Genomic DNA, 26198 nt, shown 5'->3' on the forward strand with positions numbered 1-26198 from the left:
CAAGAAAACCTGTGGCGCCCCCCATGAAAATAACCGTAATGCAGCAATGTTTCACCAGAAAATAATCATAATGCAGCAATGTTTCACCAGAAAATAATCGTAATGCAGCAATGTTTCACCAGAAAATAATCATAATGCAGCAATGTTTCACTAGAAAATAATCATAATGCAGCAATGTGTCACCATAAAATAATTGTAAGGCGGCAATGTTTCACCAGAAAATACGGTAATCGTGATGTGGGCAGCATTTGATCAGAAAATAATTGTAATGCAGCAATGTTTCACCAGACAATAACCATAATGTAGCAATGTTTCACCAGAAAATAACCATAATGTAGCAATGTTTCACCAGAAAATAATCGTAATGCAGCCATGTTTCACCAGAAAATAATCATAATGCGGCAATGTTTCACCAGAAAATAATCGTAATGCAGCCATGTTTCACCAGAAAATAATCATAATGCGGCAATGTTTCACCAGACAATAACCATAATGCAGCAATGTTTCACCAGAAAATAATCGTAATGCAGCCATGTTTCACCAGAAAATAATCATAATGCAGCCATGTTTCACCAGAAAATAATCATAATGTGGCAATGTTTAACCAGAAAATAATCGTAATGCAGCAATGTTTAACCAGAAAATAATTGTAATGTGGGCAGCGTTTCACCAGAAAATAATCGTAATGCAGCAACATTTCACCAGCAAATAATTGTGATGTGGGCAGCGTTTCTCCAGAAAATAATCGTAATGTGGCAATGTTTCACCAAAAAATAATCGTAATGTGGGCAGCGTTTCACCAGAAAATAATCGTAATTCAGCAATGTTTCACCACAAAATAATAGTAATGTGGGCAGTGTTTCACCAGAAAATAATCCTAATGCGGCAATGTTTCACCAGAAAATAAGTGTAATGTGGGCAGCGTTTCACCAGAAAATAATCGTAATGCAGCAACATTTCACCAGAAAATAATCGTGATGTGGGCAGCATTTCTCCAGAAAATAATCGCAATGCAGCAATGTTTCACCAGAAAATAATCGTAATGTAGGCAGCATTTCACCAGAAAATATTCGTAATGCAGCAATGTTTCACCCAAAAAATAATCGTAATGTGGGCAGCGTTTCACCAGAAAATAATTGTAATTCAGCAATGTTTCACCAGAAAATAATCGAATTGTGGGCAGTGTTTCACCAGAAAATAATCATAATGCGGCAATGTTTCACCAGAAAATAATCATAATGTGGCAATGTTTCACCAGAAAATAATCATAATGTGGCAATGTTTCACCAGAAAATAATCATAATGCAGCAATGTTTCACCAGAAAATAATCATAATGCAGCAATGTTTCACCAGAAAATAATCATAATGCGGCAATGTTTCACCAGAAAATAATCATAATGCAGCAATGTTTCACCAGAAAATAATCGTAATGCAGCAACATTTCACCAGAAAATAATTGTGATGCAGCAATATTTCACCAGAAAATAATCGTGATGTGGGCAGCGTTTCACCAGAAATTAATCGTAATGTGGGCAGTGTTTCACCAGAAAATAATCGTAATGCAGCAATGTTTCACCAGAAAATAATCATACCGCGGCAATGTTTCACCAGAAAATAATCATAATGCAGCAATGTTTCACCAGAAAATAATCGTAATGCAGCAACATTTCACCAGAAAATAATCGTGATGCAGCAATGTTTCACCAGAAAATAACCGTGATGTGGGCAGCGTTTCACCAGAAAATAATCGTAATGTGGGCAGCGTTTCACCATAAAATAATCGTAATGCAGCAATGCTTCACCAGAAAATAATCATAATGTGGGCAGCATTTTACCAGAAAATATTTGTAATGCAGCAATGTTTCACCAGAAAATAATTGTAATGTGGGCAGTGTTTCACCAGAAAATAATCATAATGCAGCAATGTTTCACCAGAAAATAATTATAATGCAGCAATGTTTCACCAGAAAATAATCGTAATGCAGCAATGTTTCACCAGAAAATAATCATAATGCAGCAACATTTCACCAGAAAATAATCATAATGCAGCAATGTTTCACCAGAAAATAATCGTAATGCAGCAATGTTTCACCAGAAAATAATCGTAATGCAGCAATGTTTCACCAGAAAATAATCGTAATGCAGCAATGTTTCACCAGAAAATAATCATAATGCAGCAACATTTCACCAGAAAATAATCGTGGTGGAAGATGGTGGAAGAAGATGGTGGAGGGAGAAGATGGCAGAAGAAGGTGATGAAAGAAGATGGTGAAATGTCTGGGAAGGTATAATCTATTGATGACCGTCTGTCCTGTGTTGTAGAATGATATAACATTTTACATTATACTCAGTGGCGTAGCAATAGGGGACACTGAGGTTTTAGCCACAATGGGGCCCACAGACCCAAGGGGCCCATTTAGGACATCATCCATAGCAAGTGCATTCGTTTTTTAATGTTGCTATGATAATGATCACTAAAATTCTGCTTTGCATGCAGATTGGAACCGGACAATCAAAAACAGCAGGAAGTAGATTTTAGATGATGATGGGAGAGGATGATGGGAGAGGATGATGGCAGTAGATGATGGGAGAGGATGATGGGAGAAGATGATGGGAGAGGATGATGGGAGAGGATGATGGCAGAAGATGATGGGAGAGGATGATGGGAGAAGATGATGGGAGAGGATGATGGGAGAAGATGATGGGAGAGGAGAATGGGAGAGGATGATGGGAGAAGATGATGGGAGAGGATGATGGGAGAGGATGATGGAAGAAGATGATGGGAGAGGATGATGGAAGAAGATGATGGTAGAAGATGATGGGAGAAGATGATGGGAGAGGATGATGGAAGAAGTTGATGGGAGAGGATGTTGGCAGAAGATGATGGGAGAGGATGATGGGAGAGGATGATGGAAGAAGATGATGGGAGAGAGGATGATGGCAGGAGATGATGGAAGAGGATGATGAGAGAAGATGATGGGAGAGGATGATGGGAGAGGATTATGGAAGAAGATGATGGGAGAAGATGATGGGAGAGGATGATGGGAGAGGATGATGGGAGAAGATGATGGCAGAGAGGATGATGGCAGGAGATGATGGAAGAGGATGATGGGAGAGGATGATGGCAGAAGATGATGGCAGAAGATGATGGGAGAGGATGATGGGAGAGGATGATGGAAGAAGATGATGGGAGAGGATGATGGCAGAAGATGATGGGAGAGGATGATGGGAGAGGATGATGGGAGAGGATGATGGGAGAAGATGATGGGAGAGGATGATGGGAGAAGATGATGGGAGAGAGGATGATGGGAGAAGATGATGGGAGAGAGAATGATGGAAGAAGATGATGGGAGAAGATGATGGGAGAAGATGATGGGAGAGAGGATGATGGCAGGAGATGATGGAAGAGGATGATGAGAGAAGATGATGGGAGAGGATGATGGGAGAAGATGATGGGAGAGGATGATGGCAGAGGATGATGGGAGAGGATGATGGGAGAAGATGATGGGAGAGAGGATGATGGCAGGAGATGATGGAAGAGGATGATGAGAGAAGATGATGGGAGAGGATGATGGAAGAAGATGATGGGAGAAGACGATGGAAGAAGATGATGGCAGAAGATGATGGGAGAAGATGATGGGAGAAGATGATGGGAGAGGATGATGGGAGAGGATGATGGAAGAAGATGATGGGAGAAGATGATGGGAGAAGATGATGGGAGAAGATGATGGTAGAAGATGATGGGAGAGGATGATGGGAGAAGATGATGGGAGAGGATGACGTCTGTCCTGTGTTGTAGAATGATATAACATTTTACATTATACTCAGTGGCGTAGCAATAGGGGACACTGAGGTTTTAGCCACAATGGGGCCCACAGACCCAAGGGGCCCATTTAGGACATCATCCATAGCAAGTGCATTCGTTTTTTAATGTTGCTATGATAATGATCACTAAAATTCTGCTTTGCATGCAGATTGGAACCGGACAATCAAAAACAGCAGGAAGTAGATTTTAGATGATGATGGGAGAGGATGATGGGAGAGGATGATGGCAGTAGATGATGGGAGAGGATGATGGGAGAAGATGATGGGAGAGGATGATGGGAGAGGATGATGGCAGAAGATGATGGGAGAGGATGATGGGAGAAGATGATGGGAGAGGATGATGGGAGAAGATGATGGGAGAGGAGAATGGGAGAGGATGATGGGAGAAGATGATGGGAGAGGATGATGGGAGAGGATGATGGAAGAAGATGATGGGAGAGGATGATGGAAGAAGATGATGGTAGAAGATGATGGGAGAAGATGATGGGAGAGGATGATGGAAGAAGTTGATGGGAGAGGATGTTGGCAGAAGATGATGGGAGAGGATGATGGGAGAGGATGATGGAAGAAGATGATGGGAGAGAGGATGATGGCAGGAGATGATGGAAGAGGATGATGAGAGAAGATGATGGGAGAGGATGATGGGAGAGGATTATGGAAGAAGATGATGGGAGAAGATGATGGGAGAGGATGATGGGAGAGGATGATGGGAGAAGATGATGGCAGAGAGGATGATGGCAGGAGATGATGGAAGAGGATGATGGGAGAGGATGATGGCAGAAGATGATGGCAGAAGATGATGGGAGAGGATGATGGGAGAGGATGATGGAAGAAGATGATGGGAGAGGATGATGGCAGAAGATGATGGGAGAGGATGATGGGAGAGGATGATGGGAGAGGATGATGGGAGAAGATGATGGGAGAGGATGATGGGAGAAGATGATGGGAGAGAGGATGATGGGAGAAGATGATGGGAGAGAGAATGATGGAAGAAGATGATGGGAGAAGATGATGGGAGAAGATGATGGGAGAGAGGATGATGGCAGGAGATGATGGAAGAGGATGATGAGAGAAGATGATGGGAGAGGATGATGGGAGAAGATGATGGGAGAGGATGATGGCAGAGGATGATGGGAGAGGATGATGGGAGAAGATGATGGGAGAGAGGATGATGGCAGGAGATGATGGAAGAGGATGATGAGAGAAGATGATGGGAGAGGATGATGGAAGAAGATGATGGGAGAAGACGATGGAAGAAGATGATGGCAGAAGATGATGGGAGAAGATGATGGGAGAAGATGATGGGAGAGGATGATGGGAGAGGATGATGGAAGAAGATGATGGGAGAAGATGATGGGAGAAGATGATGGGAGAAGATGATGGTAGAAGATGATGGGAGAGGATGATGGGAGAAGATGATGGGAGAGGATGATGGAAGAAGATGATGGGAGAGGATGATGGGAGAGGATGATGGGAGAGGATGATGGAAGAAGATGATGGGAGAGGATGATGGCAGAAGATGATGGGAGAGGATGATGGGAGAGGATGATGGAAGAAGATGATGGTAGAAGATGATGGGAGAGGATGATGGAAGAAGATGATGGGAGAGGATGATGGGAGAGGATGATGGAAGAGGATGATGGGAGAGGATGATGGGAGAGGATGATGGGAGAGGATGATGGAAGAAAATGATGGGAGAGGATGATGGGAGAGGATGATGGAAGAAGATGATGGGAGAGGATGATGGAAGAAGATGATGGGAGAGGATGATGGGAGAGGATGATGGAAGAAGATGATGGGAGAGGATGATGGGAGAAGATGATGGGAGAGGATGATGGGAGAGGATCATGGCAGAAGATGATGGGAGAGGATGATGGCAGAAGATGATGGGAGAGGATGATGGGAGAGGATGATGGTAGAAGACGATGGGAGAAGACGATGGAAGAAGATGATGGGAACAGATGATGGAAGAAGATGATGGGAGAGGATGATGGGAGAGGATGATGGAAGAAGATGATGGGAGAGGATGATGGGAGAGGATGATGGGAGAGGATGATGGAAGAAGATGATGGGAGAGGATGATGGGAGAGGATGATGGAAGAAGATGATGGGAGAGGATGATGGCAGAAGATGATGGGAGAGGATGATGGGAGAGGATGATGGTAGAAGATGATGGGAGAGGATGATGGGAGAAGATGATGGGAGAGGATGATGGAAGAAGATGATGGGAGAGGATGATGGGAGAGGATGATGGGAGAGGATGATGGAAGAAGATGATGGGAGAGGATGATGGGAGAGGATGATGGGAGAGGATGATGGTAGAAGACGATGGAAGAAGATGATGGCAGAAGTTGATGGCAGAAGTTGATGGGAGAAGATGATGGGAGAAGATGATGGGAGAGGATCATGGGAGAGGATCATGGCAGAAGATGATGGGAGAGGATGATGGGAGAAGATGATGGGAGAAGACAATGGAAGAAGATGATGTGAGAAGATGATGGAAGAAGATGATGGGAGAGGATGATGGGAGAAGACGATGGGAGAAGATGATGGAAGAAGATGATGGGAGAGGATGATGGGAGAGGATGATGGGAGAAGATGATGGGAGAGGATGATGGGAGAGGATGATGGGAGAAGATGATGGCAGAAGATGATGGCAGAGGATGATGGGAGAAGACGATGGAAGAAGTTGATGGGAGAGGATGATGGCAGAAGATGATGGGAGAGGATGATGGTAGAAGACGATGGGAGAAGACGATGGAAGAAGATGATGGCAGAAGTTGATGGGAGAGGATGATGGAAGAAGATGATGGGAGAGGATGATGGTAGAAGACGATGGGAGAAGACGATGGAAGAAGATGATGGCAGAAGATGATGGGAGAGGATGATGGCAGAAGATGATGGGAGAGGATGATGGGAGAGGATGATGGAAGAAGATGATGGTAGAAGATGATGGGAGAGGATGATGGAAGAAGATGATGGGAGAGGATGATGGGAGAGGATGATGGAAGAGGATGATGGGAGAGGATGATGGGAGAGGATGATGGGAGAGGATGATGGAAGAAAATGATGGGAGAGGATGATGGGAGAGGATGATGGAAGAAGATGATGGGAGAGGATGATGGAAGAAGATGATGGGAGAGGATGATGGGAGAGGATGATGGAAGAAGATGATGGGAGAGGATGATGGGAGAGGATGATGGGAGAGGATGATGGGAGAAGATGATGGGAGAGGATGATGGGAGAGGATCATGGCAGAAGATGATGGGAGAGGATGATGGCAGAAGATGATGGGAGAGGATGATGGGAGAGGATGATGGTAGAAGACGATGGGAGAAGACGATGGAAGAAGATGATGGGAACAGATGATGGAAGAAGATGATGGGAGAGGATGATGGGAGAGGATGATGGAAGAAGATGATGGGAGAGGATGATGGGAGAGGATGATGGGAGAGGATGATGGAAGAAGATGATGGGAGAGGATGATGGGAGAGGATGATGGAAGAAGATGATGGGAGAGGATGATGGCAGAAGATGATGGGAGAGGATGATGGGAGAGGATGATGGTAGAAGATGATGGGAGAGGATGATGGGAGAAGATGATGGGAGAGGATGATGGAAGAAGATGATGGGAGAGGATGATGGGAGAGGATGATGGGAGAGGATGATGGGAGAGGATGATGGAAGAAGATGATGGGAGAGGATGATGGGAGAGGATGATGGGAGAGGATGATGGTAGAAGACGATGGGAGAAGACGATGGAAGAAGATGATGGCAGAAGTTGATGGCAGAAGTTGATGGGAGAAGATGATGGGAGAAGATGATGGGAGAGGATCATGGGAGAGGATCATGGCAGAAGATGATGGGAGAGGATGATGGGAGAAGATGATGGGAGAAGACCATGGAAGAAGATGATGTGAGAAGATGATGGAAGAAGATGATGGGAGAGGATGATGGGAGAAGATGATGGGAGAAGATGATGGAAGAAGATGATGGGAGAGGATGATGGGAGAAGATGATGGCAGAAGATGATGGGAGAGGATGATGGGAGAGGATGATGGGAGAAGATGATGGCAGAAGATGATGGCAGAGGATGATGGGAGAAGACGATGGAAGAAGTTGATGGGAGAGGATGATGGCAGAAGATGATGGGAGAGGATGATGGTAGAAGACGATGGAAGAAGATGATGGCAGAAGTTGATGGGAGAGGATGATGGAAGAAGATGATGGGAGAGGATGATGGGAGAAGGTGATGGAAGTAGATGAGAGCAGAAGATGATGTGAGACAGGGGCGTAACTAGAGATCACCGGGCCCCCCTGCAGAAATCTGAATGCCTCTCCTCAGGGCCATTTTGATGGGAGAAGATGATGGGAGAGAGGATGATGGCAGGAGATGATGGAAGAGGATGATGAGAGAAGATGATGGGAGAGGATGATGGAAGAAGATGATGGGAGAGGATGATGGAAGAAGATGATGGGAGAAGATGATGGGAGAGGATGATGGGAGAGGATGATGGGAGAAGATGATGGGAGAAGATGATGGGAGAGAGGATGATGGCAGGAGATGATGGAAGAGGATGATGGGAGAGGATGATGGCAGAAGATGATGGGAGAGGATGATGGGAGAGGATGATGGAAGAAGATGATGGGAGAGGATGATGGCAGAAGATGATGGGAGAGGATGATGGGAGAGGATGATGGGAGAGGATGATGGGAGAAGATGATGGCAGAGGATGATGGGAGAAGATGATGGGAGAAGATGATGGGAGAGGATGATGGGAGAAGATGATGGGAGAGGATGATGGGAGAAGATGATGGGAGAGAAGATGATGGGAGAAGATGATGGGAGAGAGGATGATGGAAGAAGATGATGGGAGAAGATGATGGAAGAGAGGATGATGGCAGGAGATGATGGAAGAGGATGATGAGAGAAGATGATGGGAGAGGATGATGGGAGAAGATGATGGGAGAGGATGATGGCAGAAGATGATGGGAGAGGATGATGGGAGAGGATGATGGGAGAAGATGATGGGAGAAGATGATGGGAGAGAGGATGATGGCAGGAGATGATGGAAGAGGATGATGAGAGAAGATGATGGGAGAGGATGATGGAAGAAGATGATGGGAGAAGACGATGGCAGAAGATGATGGGAGAAGATGATGGGAGAAGATGATGGGAGAAGATGATGGGAGAGGATGATGGTAGAAGATGATGAGAGAGGATGATGGGAGAAGATGATGGGAGAGGATGATGGAAGAAGATGATGGGAGAGGATGATGGGAGAGGATGATGTAAGAAGATGATGGGAGAGGATGATGGAAGAGGATGATGGGAGAGGATGATGGTAGAAGATGATGGGAGAGGATGATGGGAGAGGATGATGGAAGAAGATGATGGGAGAGGATGATGGGAGAGGATGATGGAAGAAGATGATGGGAGAGGATGATGGAAGAAGATGATGGGAGAGGATGATGGGAGAGGATGATGGGAGAGGATGATGGGAGAGGATGATGGAAGAGGATGATGGGAGAGGATGATGGAAGAAGATGATGGAAGAAGATGATGGGAGAGGATGATGGAAGAAGATGATGGGAGAGGATGATGGAAGAAGATGATGGGAGAGGATGATGGGAGAGGATGATGGGAGAGGATGATGGAAGAAGATGATGGGAGAGGATGATGGGAGAGGATGATGGGAGAAGATGATGGGAGAAGATGATGGGAGAGGATCATGGGAGAGGATCATGGCAGAAGATGGTGGGAGAAGATGATGGGAGAGGATGATGGGAGAGGATGATGGGAGAAGATGATGGGAGAGGATGATGGGAGAGGATAATGGAAGAAGATGATGGGAGAGGATGATGGGAGAGGATGATGGGAGAGGATGATGGTAGAAGATGATGGGAGAGGATGATGGCAGAAGATGATGGCAGAAGATGATGGTAGAAGATGATGGGAGAGGATGATGGCAGAAGATGATGGGAGAGGATGATGGGAGAAGATGATGGGAGAAGATGATGGCAGAAGATGATGGGAGAAGATGATGGGAGAAGATGATGGGAGAGGATGATGGTAGAAGACGATGGGAGAAGACGATGGAAGAAGATGATGGCAGAAGTTGATGGCAGAAGTTGATGGCAGAAGTTGATGGGAGAAGATGATGGGAGAAGATGATGGGAGAGGATCATGGGAGAGGATCATGGCAGAAGATGATGGGAGAGGATGATGGGAGAAGATGATGGGAGAAGACAATGGAAGAAGATGATGTGAGAAGATGATGGAAGAAGATGATGGGAGAGGATGATGGGAGAAGATGATGGCAGAAGATGATGGCAGAAGATGATGGCAGAAGATGATGGCAGAGGATGATGGGAGAAGACGATGGAAGAAGATGATGGCAGAAGTTGATGGGAGAGGATGATGGTAGAAGACGATGGGAGAAGACGATGGAAGAAGATGATGGCAGAAGTTGATGGGAGAGGATGATGGAAGAAGATGATGGAAGAAGATGATGGGAGAAGATGATGGGAGAAGACAATGGAAGAAGATGATGTGAGAAGATGATGGCTGAGGATGATGGGAGAAGATGATGGCAGAAGATGATGGGAGAGGATAATGGGAGAGGATGATGGCAGAAGATGATGGGAGAGGATGATGAGAGAGGATGATGGGAGAGGATGATGGGAGAGGATGATGGGAGAAATTGATGGGAGAAGATGATGGCAGAAGATGATGGGAGAAGATGATGGGAGAAGATGATGGGAGAGGATGATGGCAGAAGTTGATGGGAGAGGATGATGGCAGAAGTTGATGGGAGAGGATGATGGAAGAAGATGATGGGAGAGGATGATGGGAGAAGATGATGGGAGAAGGTGATGGAAGTAGATGAGAGCAGAAGATGATGTGAGACAGGGGCGTAACTAGAGATCACCGGGCCCCCCTGCAGAAATCTGAATGCCTCTCCTCAGGGCCATTTTGTGGCACAGGAGGGGTTGCAGCATGAGGGGAGAGCTTAGCCACACATCGGCAGGGAGGACGGATAGTCCCCCCCCCACCTCGGGCTCTCCCCTCAGCGCTCCCTTCCAGCATCAATTAGTGTCTGTAGGCGGCGGCAGGAGCACATACCTCCATCCACCACGGAGGTCTGATCACTAAGTGCCTCATGCTACTTCCTGTTTAAACAGGAAGTAGCGTCAGACACATAGAGGAAGCTCCGGCGGTGGAATGCAGGAAGGTATGTGTTCCTGCCCACCACCTGCAGACACTAATTGATGCTGGAGAGGAGATCACTGAGGTGAGGGGAGGGGCTGTCCCCCCTACCCGCCGATGTGTGGCTAAGCTCTCCCCTCATGCTGCGACCCCTCATGCCCCCCGAAACGGCCCTGAGCGGGTGCAGGGGCTGCATCCCCTATTGTTACACCTGTGATGGGAGAAGATGGTGGAGGAAGAAGATGGGAGAATAATATGGGAGAAGGTAGAAGATGATGGTAGAAGATGGCAGACGAAGGTGATGGAAGAAGATGCTGGGGGAAAATGGTGGAAGAAGATGACGGAAGAAGATGAGGAAGATGGCAGAAGAAGGTGATGGGAGAAGGTGGTGGAGGAAGAAGATGGGAGAAGATTATGGTAGAAGATGGCAGACAAAAGTGATGGAAGAAGATGATGGAATAAGATGGGAGAAGGCAGAAGATGATGGAAGAAGATAAGGAAGATGGCAGACTAAGGTGATGGGAGAAGATGGTGAGATGTCTGGGAAGGTATAATCTATTGATAACCGTCTGTCCCGTGTTGTAGAATAATATAACATTACATTATACTCAGTGGCGTAGCAATAGGGGACACTGAGGTTTTAGCCACAATAGGGCCCATGGACCTGAGGGGCCCATTTAGGACACACCCATAGCAAGTGCATTCGTTTTGTTAATGTTGCTATGATAATGATCACTAAAATTCTGCTTTGCATGCAGATTGGAACTGGATAATGAAAAACAGCATTGTATTGGTCCAAGCTCCATGCAATCTGTATGCAAGTCGGAATCAGTAGACTGATGATCCGTAATAATCAGCACTGTGTATGCTTTCAGGGATGGTGATCGCACAGGTGTCTCCCCCCCCCCCCCCCTTACATTCCTCTGACACTAAATGTCTGACGTGTGCCGGGGGTCCATCGCTGCGCCACTGGTCACACAATGTATGTTAATAATCATATAAATGACTTGGTAGAAGCTACTTACTTGCTCTCACCAGGCAGAGGTCACAACTGAACAACATCAGGACCGCTGGGCTCAGGTAGACTGGAATATGGGCCATCTCCGCCACTCCGCGGCCCCACACACTGCCTCTGTACTGCAGGCTCAACAAAGAGACGCAAGTCATTGGAACTTCAAGTGTGGGCAGACTGCTCCAGATACTCCCTACATGGTATGGTGGCCAGCAGGGTGGCTGTGTGGGCTGGTACCCGTCCACAATGGGGGGAGACAGAAACTTCAAACATAGGACCTCTTCTTCAGCAGCGTCAGGACTTCCCAGAATTCCGTGCAGCAGTGGCCAGGATATTACCTTCCTGAAAATATAAGATATGGAGGTTGCTGATCACCCTTCCATCACATTGTGAGAACCTTTGCCTAGGAGGAGAGGATGTAGACAGGGAGAAATGATCTGTCCAAGTGCAGCTAGCGAGTAGACATTACTACTGTGTCAGCCAATCACAAGCTGCCGCCTGACATCCATGAGGAATACGGAATACCATTAACTGCTTTCTGAAATGGCCAGCTTGTTTCCTACGTATTTTCCTAAATGTATTTATTGCTAAATGGAAGGATGGGATGAATTATGCAGGAGATGTGAACGGCTGTCGGAAAGGCTGGAGTCACACATGCTTGTAACCCGCTCTATAACCCCTCCCCAGATCCCACACTTATAAACCAAATATTCCGCATATCATTAAAGGCATCTACTGAACACGAGGCAAAAGTTCATTAGTTCCAGTAATGGTCACAGATTATTTCACGTTTTATTGACTATGTCACTACCGCAGTGTGCCACTTGTTTACATAAACTCTAATAACTGCCTTTAAAGCCGGGGTCAGGAACCTTTTTGGGCTGAGAGAGACGTATTCGCCACATATTTTAAAATGTAATTCCGTGAGAGCCATACAATATGTTTCAAACTGGACTGTAGGGCTCACGTCCCTGTTGCCATGGTGATGTGTATACAGTTGATCCGCCAGGCAGCGGAAGTGTCAGACACGTCTTCAGCTTCTTTTGGGTTTCAGCAACATCAGCAATTTCCTCGAGGGCCAGAGAGGAGAAATATAGACTAACAGCTTGTACAATTAGCTAGCTGACTTGGGGGTTGATTCACTTTGTAGGAAGGGATCCCCGCACTTTGGCCCAATAGGCTGCTTGTCAAGTGACAGACAGCCTATTGGGCCAATCAAAGTGTGGGGATCTCGTCCTACAAAGTCACTGGACCTGACAGGGCCCAGAGTGGGACAATTGGAGCAGCTGTTAGTTTTGGGGGTAGCGTGAGTAAGTTAGTAGTATATGCTACAGCAGTAGTGTGCCTACTATGAAAATGTTACTTGCGCTGCCACACTAAGCTGTGCTGCTTGAGCAGTGTAGCTTAGTGAATTAACCCCTACTACTGATATGTATCTGAGCCACATGTAGCCATCTAAAGAGCCACATCTGGCCCCCGAGCCATAGGTTCCTGCTTTAAAATGTCAGAAAATAATCTCAGGCCTTTAGGCAAATATTTAGCTTCAGATTGCCAATAAACCTAACTGGAGCCAACATGTACTATATGATACATACATAGACATAGGACTATGGTAGGTATTAGAGTGTGAGCTCCTCTGAGGGACAGTTAGGTGATATGGCTATGTACTCTGTACAGTGCTGCGGAAGATGTTGGCGCTATATAAATTCTAAATAATAAAATTCACCGCCTTTTAGCCTGGCTTATTAGGGAAATCACCTCACAATAATATTAACCGTGGACCTCCACAAATCTGGTTCATCCTTGTAAACAATTCCTGAACCCCGAAGGTTCCACATTTATCTGTACAGACAATAATACACAGTATAAAATTCTAAGACCCCACAGCCGTCATACTGCTCAGGAAGAAGATGTCTCCTAGACGAGAACAACTCTGGCATGAGAAGTGCAGAGCAGTCCCAGAACAGCAGAGGACCTTGTGGAGATGCTGCAGGAAACAGGTGGACATGTACAGGGCATCCAGAAAGTATTCACAGCACATCACTCTTCTCACGTCTTATGTTACAGCCTCATTCCTAAATGGATTCAATTCAGTTTTATCCTCAGAATTCTACTCACAACATCCCATAATGACCACGTAAAAACAGTTTACTTGAGGTTTTGGCAAATGTATTAAAATATAAAACAAATTGAAAAAACACCTGGACATAAGTGTTCACAGCCTCTTTGAAGCTCAACTGAGCTCATGTGCACCAGATTTCCCCTGATCATCCTTAGGATGTTTCTGCAGCTTCACTGGAGTCCTCCTGTGGTACATTAAGCAGATTGGACATGATTTGGAGAGGCACACACCTGTCTATATAAAGGTCCCACAAATGACAGTTCATGTCAGAGCACAAACCAAGCATGAACTCAAAGGGATTGTCTGTAGACTTCCTGGACAGGACTGTTTCCAGGAACAAATCTGAGGAAGGTTACAGAAACATTTCTGCTGCTTTGGAGGTCCCAATAAGCACGGTGGTCTCCATCATCCACAAGTGGAAGAAGTATGAAGCCACTAGGACTCTTCCAAGAGCTGGCCGGCCATCTAAACTGAGCGATCGGGGGAGAAGGGCTTTAGTCAGGGAGGTGACCAAGAACTTGATGGTCACTGTCAGAGTTCCTCTGTGGAAAAGAGAACTTTCCGGAAGCTTGAGAGGTTCTGCAAAGAGGAATGGGGGAAACTGGCCAAGGATAGATGTGCCAGGCTTGTGGCATGATAGTCAAAGAGACTTCAGGCTGAAATTGCTGCCAAAGATGCTTCGGCAAAATGTCGAGCAAAGGCTGTGAATACTTCTGTACATGGGATTTCTGTTTTTTATTTATAATAAATTTGCCAAAACCGCAAGTAAACTTTTTTCACATTGTCATTAAGGGGTGTTAGGTGTAGAAATCGGAGGGATAGAATGAATGGAAGCCATTTTGGAATAAGGCAGTAACACAACAAAATGTGGGAAAGTGATGTGCTGGGAATACTCACCAAATGCACTTTAGATCTTCAATAAAACGAGCCACTACTGATGGCAGCCAGGCAACTGGTATTGTTTAAAAGGAAATACATATGGCAGCCTCCATATTCTGCTCACTGTACTTACCCTGTCCACCAGCAGATGGCAGTCTCTCATTCCTGACTGGGCTGCAATTGCTTGCCTCACCTAGGGGTGGAGCCTCGTCTGTGGATTGCGCTGCACTTCCACCTCCAGGCACCAGATGTCCCTCCGCACCTTGAAGTCCTGTCATGAGAAGACATACCTGTCAAGAACCGCACGGGACGATCCGTGATTGGGTCAATCGCTCAGAGTCAGAAACTCGGTCTTGCTGTCACTTTGCACAGATGCCCATATGTGGATTCGCAATCTATGAACTGACTAGCAGAGAGGAGTGTTCTGACTCCAAAGCATTCACCACACACATCCAATTCAAATGCTTCCCACCACGCGTGAGTCAGCGCACGACTGTAACTATATTAACACACTGCGAACACTGTAAGTTAACCCTTAGCTGTATGCAGGGATCGGCGCCAGATCTGTCTATCTGTGCCTGAATCCAGCATACAAGTTATAAATACAAGATACTCTACAACACAAGGCAACGTTTTCGGAGGAGAAAGTACGATTGTGTATGTTCAGCAACAGGTCATAACCGCTAAACGATTTTTAAACGTTTTAATAACAAAATTGCATTACACACATTTACATAAACTAGTTAACACATAACACAAAGCTTAAAATAAAAAGGGAGTAAATTAGATTTTTTTTTATTTAGCTGAATGCAGTCCTTTGGGGACTGAATCAAATATAGTGCAGTTGAAGTGCAGGCATTGATATCAGAGTCCTTGAAACAAAGCATGTGCTCGGTCCTCCTGAGAACGCATGCCTGGAGACAGTTTCTGTGTCGATGGAATGTTGGAAGACACACGGTCGCTAAGGGGGCCAGACTTTTATAGAATCTGACTTTTGGTGGGCTGTCTTTTCCTAAAAACTGGGTGTGTATACCCCCTGGTGGGTAAGGTAGGCAACAATGACACAGTTTATCAATAACCTTTGCCATTTCTGTCTACAGCGAATCCGAGGGCAGATTTGTAACCTGCGGCCAATGTTTAAAGGAGAACTGTAGTGAGAGTTATATGGAGGCTGCCATATTGATTTCTTTCCTTTTAAGCAATACCAGTTGCTTGGCTATCCTGCTGATTTATTTGGCTGCAGTAGTGTCTGAATAACACCAGAAACAAGCATGCAGCTAATCTTGTCATATCTGACAATAATGTCAGAAACACCTGATCTACTACATGCTTGTTCAGGGGCTATGACTAAAAGTATTAGAAGCAGAGGATCAGCAGGATAGCTAGGCAACTGGTATTACTTAAAAGGAAATAAATATGGCAGCCTCCATATACCTCTCACTACAGTTCTCCTTTAATCAAATGACACTAAATATCGATAGGTTAACATGTGTGGTCAGCAAATGCTGAATAACTTATAACATAAGTTTCCATAGCAGCTAGAATGCTATAAGTTGGACGCGTTATTAGCCTGATTTTTAGAAACCGGCAAATATATTTGTTTTCTGTCTGTGATAACCCCATCTCGAATTATTAATAAATGGGATTTTCCTATTGGGAAGGATTGTTATCTGATGCTGGCTTCCAAGTAACAATTGGTGCTTCCCATTCAGAGTGGGTGATGGGGAGAAAGCCACAGAAAAAAGGAGAGTCTTCGAAGTACATTTAACCATTTCTCGCCGCTCGGGTACAGTATATCTAAGCCCCTTTACACTTCACTTCCGCGCCTGGGGCGTAGATATACATATCCCTGCCGCCACCACCACCGCGCTTCCGCTCACTTGTGCGCTCGCTCCCACGCTCGCTCCCACGCTCGTTCACGTCACCACCCGCTCGCCCAGAGATCAATGAATGGGAATTCATTGATCTAAGTCCCCGAAGCAGGCGGCTTTTATGGGAAGCCGCGCATCATTGTGAAAAAAAAAAAGTTTCCCATCCACAGTACACTTCCTGTAAGGGTACATATTACGCTTACAGGACGCATTAAAAAAAATGACTGAGGCCATCTTGTAAAATTACATCAACACACATTTTTTTTTTTACATTACAAGCATTTTTTTACATTTAAAATTAACTATTTCCCTCCCACACTCTCCCCAAGGCAATCAAACATATTTTTTTTATATAATTAAAAAAAAAAAATTGACAATACAAAAATACATAAATAGTTATCTTAGGGACTGAACTTTTTTAATATGTATGTCAAGAGAGTATATTACTGTCATTTTTTTTAAATTATGGGCTTGTAAATAGTGATGGAAGAAAAACTGATAAAATGCACCTTTATTTCCAAATAAAATATTGCCGCCAGACATTGTGATAGGGACAACATTTAAACAGTGTAATAACCGGGACAAATGGGCAAATACATGATGTGGATTTTAATCATGGTAGCATGTATTATTTAAAAACTATAATGTCCGAAAACTGAAAAATAATGACCCCTTGTATTATAAAGGAGGTCATATCTCTCCCTGGTGCTCTAGAAATTTGGGGGGACACTTTGCATTATAGAGAAGCATATACACAAACATACACAAGTACACAGTGTACGCACATACACATACAGCACTGTACACACATTCACATACAGCACTGTACACACATACACATACAGCACTGTACACACATACAGCTCTGTACACACATACACATACAGCACTGTACACACATTCACATACAGCACTGTACACACATACACATACAGCACTGTACACACATTCACATACAGCACTGTACACACATACACATACAGCACTGTACACAGGTACACATACAGCACTGTACACACATACACATACAGCACTGTACACACATACACATACAGCACTGTACACACATACACATACAGCACTGTACACACATACACATACAGCACTGTACACACATACACATACAGCACTGTACACACATACACATACAGCACTGTACACACATTCACATACAGCACTGTACACACATACACATACAGCACTGTACACACATACAGCACTGTACACACATACACATACAGCACTGTACACACATTCACATACAGCACTGTACACACATACACATACAGCACTGTACACACATTCACATACAGCACTGTACACACATACACATACAGCACTGTACACAGGTACACATACAGCACTGTACACACATACACATACAGCACTGTACACACATACACATACAGCACTGTACACACATACACATACAGCACTGTACACACATACACATACAGCTCTGTACACACATTCACATACAGCACTGTACACACATACACATACAGCACTGTACACACATACACATACAGCACTGTACACACATACACATACAGCACTGTACACACATACACATACAGCACTGTACACACATTCACATACAGCACTGTACACACATACACATACAGCACTGTACACACATACACATACAGCACTGTACACACATACACATACAGCACTGTACACACATTCACATACAGCACTGTACACACATACACATACAGCACTGTACACACATATAGCACTGTACACACATACGCATACAGCACTGTACACACATACACAGTGTACACACATTCACATACAGCACTGTACACACATACACATACAGCACTGTACACACATACAGCACTGTACACACATACACATACAGCACTGTACACACATACACAGTGTACACACATTCACATACAGCACTGTACACACATACAGCACTGTACACACATACAGCACTGTACACACATACACAGTGTACACACATTCACATACAGCACTGTACACACATACACATACAGCACTGTACACACATACACATACAGCACTGTACACACATACAGCTCTGTACACACATACACATACAGCACTGTACACATATACAGCACTGTACACAGGTACACATACAGCTCTGTACATACATTCACATACAGCACTGTACACACATACACATACAGCACTGTACACACATACACATACAGCACTGTACACACATACACATACAGCACTGTACACACATACACATACAGCACTGTACACACATACACATACAGCACTGTACACACATACAGCACTGTACACACATACACATACAGCTCTGTACACACATACACATACAGCTCTGTACACACATACAGCACTGTACACACATACACATACAGCTCTGTACACACATACACATACAGCACTGTACACACATACACATACAGCACCTGTACACACATATAGCACTGTACACACATACGCATACAGCACTGTACACACATACACAGTGTACACACATACACATACAGCACTGTACACACATACACATACAGCACTGTACACACATACACATACAGCACTGTACACACATACACATACAGCACTGTACACACATACACATACAGCTCTGTACACACATACACATACAGCACTGTACACACATTCACATACAGCACTGTACACACATACACATACAGCACTGTACACACATACACATACAGCACTGTACACACATACACATACAGCACTGTACACACATTCACATACAGCACTGTACACACATACACATACAGCACTGTACACACATACACATACAGCTCTGTACACACATACACATACAGCACTGTACACACATACAGCACTGTACACACATACACATACAGCACTGTACACACATACACATACAGCACTGTACACACATACACATACAGCACTGTACACACATACAGCACTGTACACACATACACATACAGCACTGTACACACATTCACATACAGCACTGTACACACATACACATACAGCACTGTACACACATACAGCACTGTACACACATACACATACAGCTCTGTACACACATACACATACAGCACTGTACACACATACACATACAGCACTGTACACACATTCACATACAGCACTGTACACACATACACATACAGCACTGTACACACATACACATACAGCACTGTACACACATTCACATACAGCACTGTACACACATACACATACAGCACTGTACACACATACACATACAGCACTGTACACACATACAGCACTGTACACACATACACATACAGCACTGTACACACATACACATACAGCACTGTACACACATACACATACAGCACTGTACACACATACAGCACTGTACACACATTCACATACAGCACTGTACACACATACACATACAGCACTGTACACAGGTACACATACAGCACTGTACACACATACACATACAGCACTGTACACACATACACATACAGCACTGTACACACATACACATACAGCACTGTACACACATACAGCACTGTACACACATTCACATACAGCACTGTACACACATACACATACAGCACTGTACACACATACACATACAGCACTGTACACACATACACATACAGCACTGTACACACATACAGCACTGTACACACATACACATACAGCACTGTACACACATACATATACAGCACTGTACACACATACACATACAGCACTGTACACACATACAGCACTGTACACACATTCACATACAGCACTGTACACACATACACATACAGCACTGTACACACATACAGCTCTGTACACACATACACATACAGCACTGTACACATATACAGCACTGTACACAGGTACACATACAGCTCTGTACATACATTCACATACAGCACTGTACACACATACACATACAGCACTGTACACACATACACAGTGTACACACATACACATACAGCACTGTACACACATACACATACAGCACTGTACACACATATAGCACTGTACACACATTCACATACAGCACTGTACACACATACACAGTGTACACACATTCACATACAGCACTGTACACACATACAGCACTGTACACACATACAGCACTGTACACACATACACAGTGTACACACATTCACATACAGCACTGTACACACATACACATACAGCACTGTACACACATACAGCACTGTACACACATACACATACAGCACTGTACACACATACAGCTCTGTACACACATACACATACAGCACTGTACACATATACAGCACTGTACACAGGTACACATACAGCTCTGTACATACATTCACATACAGCACTGTACACACATACACATACAGCACTGTACACACATACAGCACTGTACACAGGTACACATACAGCACTGTACACACATACAGCACTGTACACACATACACATACAGCACCTGTACACACATATAGCACTGTACACACATACGCATACAGCACTGTACACACATACACAGTGTACACACATTCACATACAGCACTGTACACACATACACATACAGCACTGTACACACATACACAGTGTACACACATACAGCTCTGTACATACATTCACATACAGCACTGTACACACATACACATACAGCACTGTACACACATACAGCACTGTACACAGGTACACATACAGCACTGTACACACATACAGCACTGTACACACATACACATACAGCACCTGTACACACATATAGCACTGTACACACATACGCATACAGCACTGTACACACATACACAGTGTACGCACATACACATACAGCACTGTACACACATTCACATACAGCACTGTACACACATACACATACAGCACTGTACACACATACACATACAGCACTGTACACACATACAGCACTGTACACAGGTACACATACAGCTCTGTACACACATTCACATACAGCACTGTACACACATACACATACAGCACTGTACACACATACACATACAGCTCTGTACACACATACACATACAGCTCTGTACACACATACACATACAGCACTGTACACACATTCACATACAGCACTGTACACACATTCACATACAGCACTGTACACACATACACATACAGCACTGTACACACATACACATACAGCACTGTACACACATACAGCTCTGTACACACATACACATACAGCTCTGTACACTCATACACATACAGCACTGTACACACATACACATACAGCTCTGTACACACATACACATACAGCACTGTACACAGACAGCACTGTACACACATACACAGTGTACATACAGAAACACACATATACACATACAGCACTGCAGGGTCGGACAGGGCCGGCGGGAGTTCGGGATTTTGCCCGGTAGGCCTCCCTTTTAGTGTCCCTGGAGGGACCCAAGCACTGCAGGAGGGGGCACAGTGCAGGAAGGAGGGTACAGAGCAGCGGGAAGGGGGGGCAGTCTCCCACCCACCCTCATCCGGGGCCACCCCTTGCCGACCCCCCTAGCACATTCTAGCCTGGAGGGAGAGCGGCGAAGGGGGGGGGGGCAAGGGGGGACTCTGTGCTCCTCGTTTCGGCTACCTAGTTTGGGAACACCTATAGACCTGGCTAAACTGGGGACACCTAAAGACCTGGCTAACTAAACTGGGGACACCTATAGAACTGACTAAACTGGGGAGACATCTATAGACCTGGCTAACTAAACTGGTGACACCTATAGAACTGACTAAACTGGGGACACCTATAGACCTGACTAAACTGGGGACACCTATAGACCTGGCTAAACTGGGAAGACACCTATAGACCTGGCTAAACTGGGGGCACCTATAGACCTGGCTAAACTAAGGGCACCTATAGACCTGGCTAAACTGGGGACACCTATAGACCTGACTAAACTGGGGAGACACCTATAGACCTGGCTAAACTGGGGACACCTGTAGACCTGACTAAACTGGGGACACCTATAGACCTGACTATACTGGGGACACCTATAGACCTGGCTAACTAAACTGGGGACACCTATAGACCTGAATAATCTGGAGACACCTATAGACCTGGCTAAACTGGGGACACCTATAGACCTGGCTAAACTGAGGACACCTATAGACCTGGCTACCTAAACTAGGGACACCTATAGACCTGGCTAAACTGGGGACACCTATAGACCTGGACAAACTAGAGGACACCTATAGACCTGGCTAAACTGGGGACACCTATAGACCTGGCTAAACTTGGGACACCTATAGACCTGGTTAATTAAACTGGGGACACCTATAGACCTGGCAAAACTGGGGACACCTATAGACACATACACAGACCCGGCTACCTATACTAGGGACACCTATAGACCTGGCTAAACTGGGGACACCTATAGACCTGGCCACCTATACTAGGGACACCTATAGACCTGGCTAAACTGGGGACACCTATAGACCTGGACAAACTGGGGACACCTATAGACCTGGCTAAACTGGGGACACCTATAGACCTGGCTAAACTTGGGACACCTATAGACCTGGTTAATTAAACTGGGGACACCTATAGACCTGGCAAAACTGGGGACACTTATAGACCTGGCTAAACTGGAGAGACACCTATAGACCTGGCAAAACTGGGACACCTATAGACCTGGCTAAACTGGAGAGACACCTATAGACCTAGCTAAACTAGGGACACCTATAGACCTGGCTAAGTACACGGGGGCACCTATAGACCTGGCTAAAGGGGGGGGGGGACCAATAGACCTGGATAAACGGGGGACACCTATAGACTTGGCTAAACTGGTGACACCAATAGACCTGGCTAAACTGGGGGCCCCTATAGACCTGGCTAAACTGAGGGCACCTATAAACCTGGCTAAACTGGGGACACCTATAGACCTATAGACAGTGTACGCACAGAAACACACACTGTACACACATACAGCACTGTACACACATACACAGTATATGCACAAAAACACACACTGTACACACATACACTGTGTACGCACAGAAACACACACTGTACAGGCACGCGCATACAGCACTGTACACACATACACAGTATATGCACAGAAACACACACTGTACACACATACACAGTGTACATACACAAACACACACTGTACACACATACACTGTGTACGCACAGAAACACACACTGTACACACATACACTGTGTACGCACAGAAACACACACTGTACACACATACACTGTGTACGCACAGAAACACACATTGTACATGCACGCACATACAGCATACAGCACTGTACACACCTACACAGTATATGCACAGAAACACACACTGTACGCACATACAAAGTGTACACACAGAAACACACACTGTACACACATACACTGTGTACGCACAGAACACACTGTACACACATACACTGTGTACGCACAGAAACACACACAGTACATGCACACACATACAGCACTGTACACACCTACACGGTGTATGCACAGAAACACACACTTTACACACCTACACAGTGTATGCACAGAAACACACTGTACGCACATACACAGTGTACACACAGAAACACACACTGTACACACATACACTGTGTACGCACAGAACACACTGTACACACATACACTGTGTACGCACAGAAACACACACAGTACATGCACACACATACAGCACTGTACACACCTACACGGTGTATGCACAGAAACACACACTGTACACACATACACAGTGTACACACAGAAACACACTGTACGCACATACACAGTGTACACACAGAAACACACACTGTACACACATACACTGTAAACGCACAGAAACACACACTGTACATGCACGCACATACAGCACTGTACACACCTACACAGTATATGCACAGAAACACACACTGTACACACATACACAGTGTACACATAGAAACACACACTGTACATGCACGCACATACAGCACTGTACACACCTACACAGTATATGCACAGAAACACACACTGTACACACATACACAGTGTACACATAGAAACACACACTGTACATGCACGCACATACAGCACTGTACACACCTACACAGTATATGCACAGAAACACACACTGTACACACATACACAGTGTACATACACAAACACACACTGTACACACATACACAGTGTACACACAGAAACACACACTGTACACACATACACTGTGTACACACATAAACACACACTGTACACACATACACAGTGTACACACAGAAACACACACTGTACACACATACACAGTGTACACACAGAAACACACACTGTACACACATACACAGTGTACACACAGAAACACACACTGTACACACATACACAGTGTACACACAGAAACACACACTGTACACACATACACAGTGTACACACAGAAACACACACACACTGTGTACGCACATTGTACACACCTACACAGTATACACACAGAAACACACTACACACATACACAGTGTACGTACAGAAACACACACTGTACACAGGTACACATACAGCACTGTACACACATACACATACAGCACTGTACACACATACACATACAGCACTGTACACAGGTACACATACAGCACTGTACACACATACACATACAGCACTGTACACACATACACATACAGCACTGTACACACATACACATACAGCACTGTACACACATACACATACAGCACTGTACACACATACACACACAGCACTGTACACACATTCACATACAGCACTGTACACACATACACATACAGCACTGTACACACATACACATACAGCACTGTACACACATACACATACAGCACTGTACACACATACACATACAGCACTGTACACACATACACATACAGCACAGTACACACATACACATACAGCACAGTACACACATACCTAGTGTACACACAGAAACACACACAGCAGAGGGCCCTCGTCCTCTGGGAAGCATGCAGGCTGCAGATAGCTGAGCTGGGTTGTGTACAGCACCGGAAGGCCTTGATTCTCAGGCATAAATCAGCTGAAGCCGGCTGTGTATGTGTGTTTGGGTGTACATTGTGTGAGTACATTGGCCTCGATTCACCAAGCGGTGATAACTCAGTTATCACGCCTAAAGGACTTTAGGCGTGATGACCTTTTCACCACTGAGTTATCACCGCTTTTTCCTGCTCTTCGCGCGAAGTTACCGCGCGAACGCGCGTTCGCGCGTACGCGCGTGAGAGCGCGCGCAAAGTCCCATAGGGTTTAATGGGAGCTTCGCGCGAAGCGTCGGGTTCTGCGCGCGCTCTTACGCGCGTACGCGCGAACGCGCGTTCGCGCGGTAACTTCGCGCGAAGCCCTTCTTATCATGCCTAAACTGAGTTTAGGCGTGATAAGGGCCTTTTCACCACGGTG

At 45.1% G+C, this 26198-nt stretch overlaps 1 protein-coding gene across 3 annotated transcripts in view; it reads right to left on the reverse strand.

Moving 5' to 3' along the window:
• The window catches only part of FNDC4 (fibronectin type III domain containing 4), a 110005-nt gene that overhangs the window by 81303 nt on the left and 2504 nt on the right, over positions 1-26198 (reverse strand). For all 3 annotated transcript variants that reach the window (XR_011031294.1, XM_068279805.1, XM_068279804.1), the window contains exons 2-3: positions 15183-15320; positions 12062-12390 (exon numbers count right to left, since the gene is read on the reverse strand). Coding sequence is in view for 2 of the 3 variants with exons in the window: in XM_068279805.1 (XP_068135906.1) it covers positions 12062-12203 (142 nt within the window). In the remaining variant the exon portion in view is untranslated. The remainder of the gene's footprint in view (positions 1-12061; positions 12391-15182; positions 15321-26198) is intronic.

The sequence above is a fragment of the Hyperolius riggenbachi genome, chromosome 4, assembly GCF_040937935.1.
Source record: "Hyperolius riggenbachi isolate aHypRig1 chromosome 4, aHypRig1.pri, whole genome shotgun sequence".
Classification (NCBI taxonomy): Eukaryota; Metazoa; Chordata; class Amphibia; order Anura; family Hyperoliidae; genus Hyperolius; species Hyperolius riggenbachi.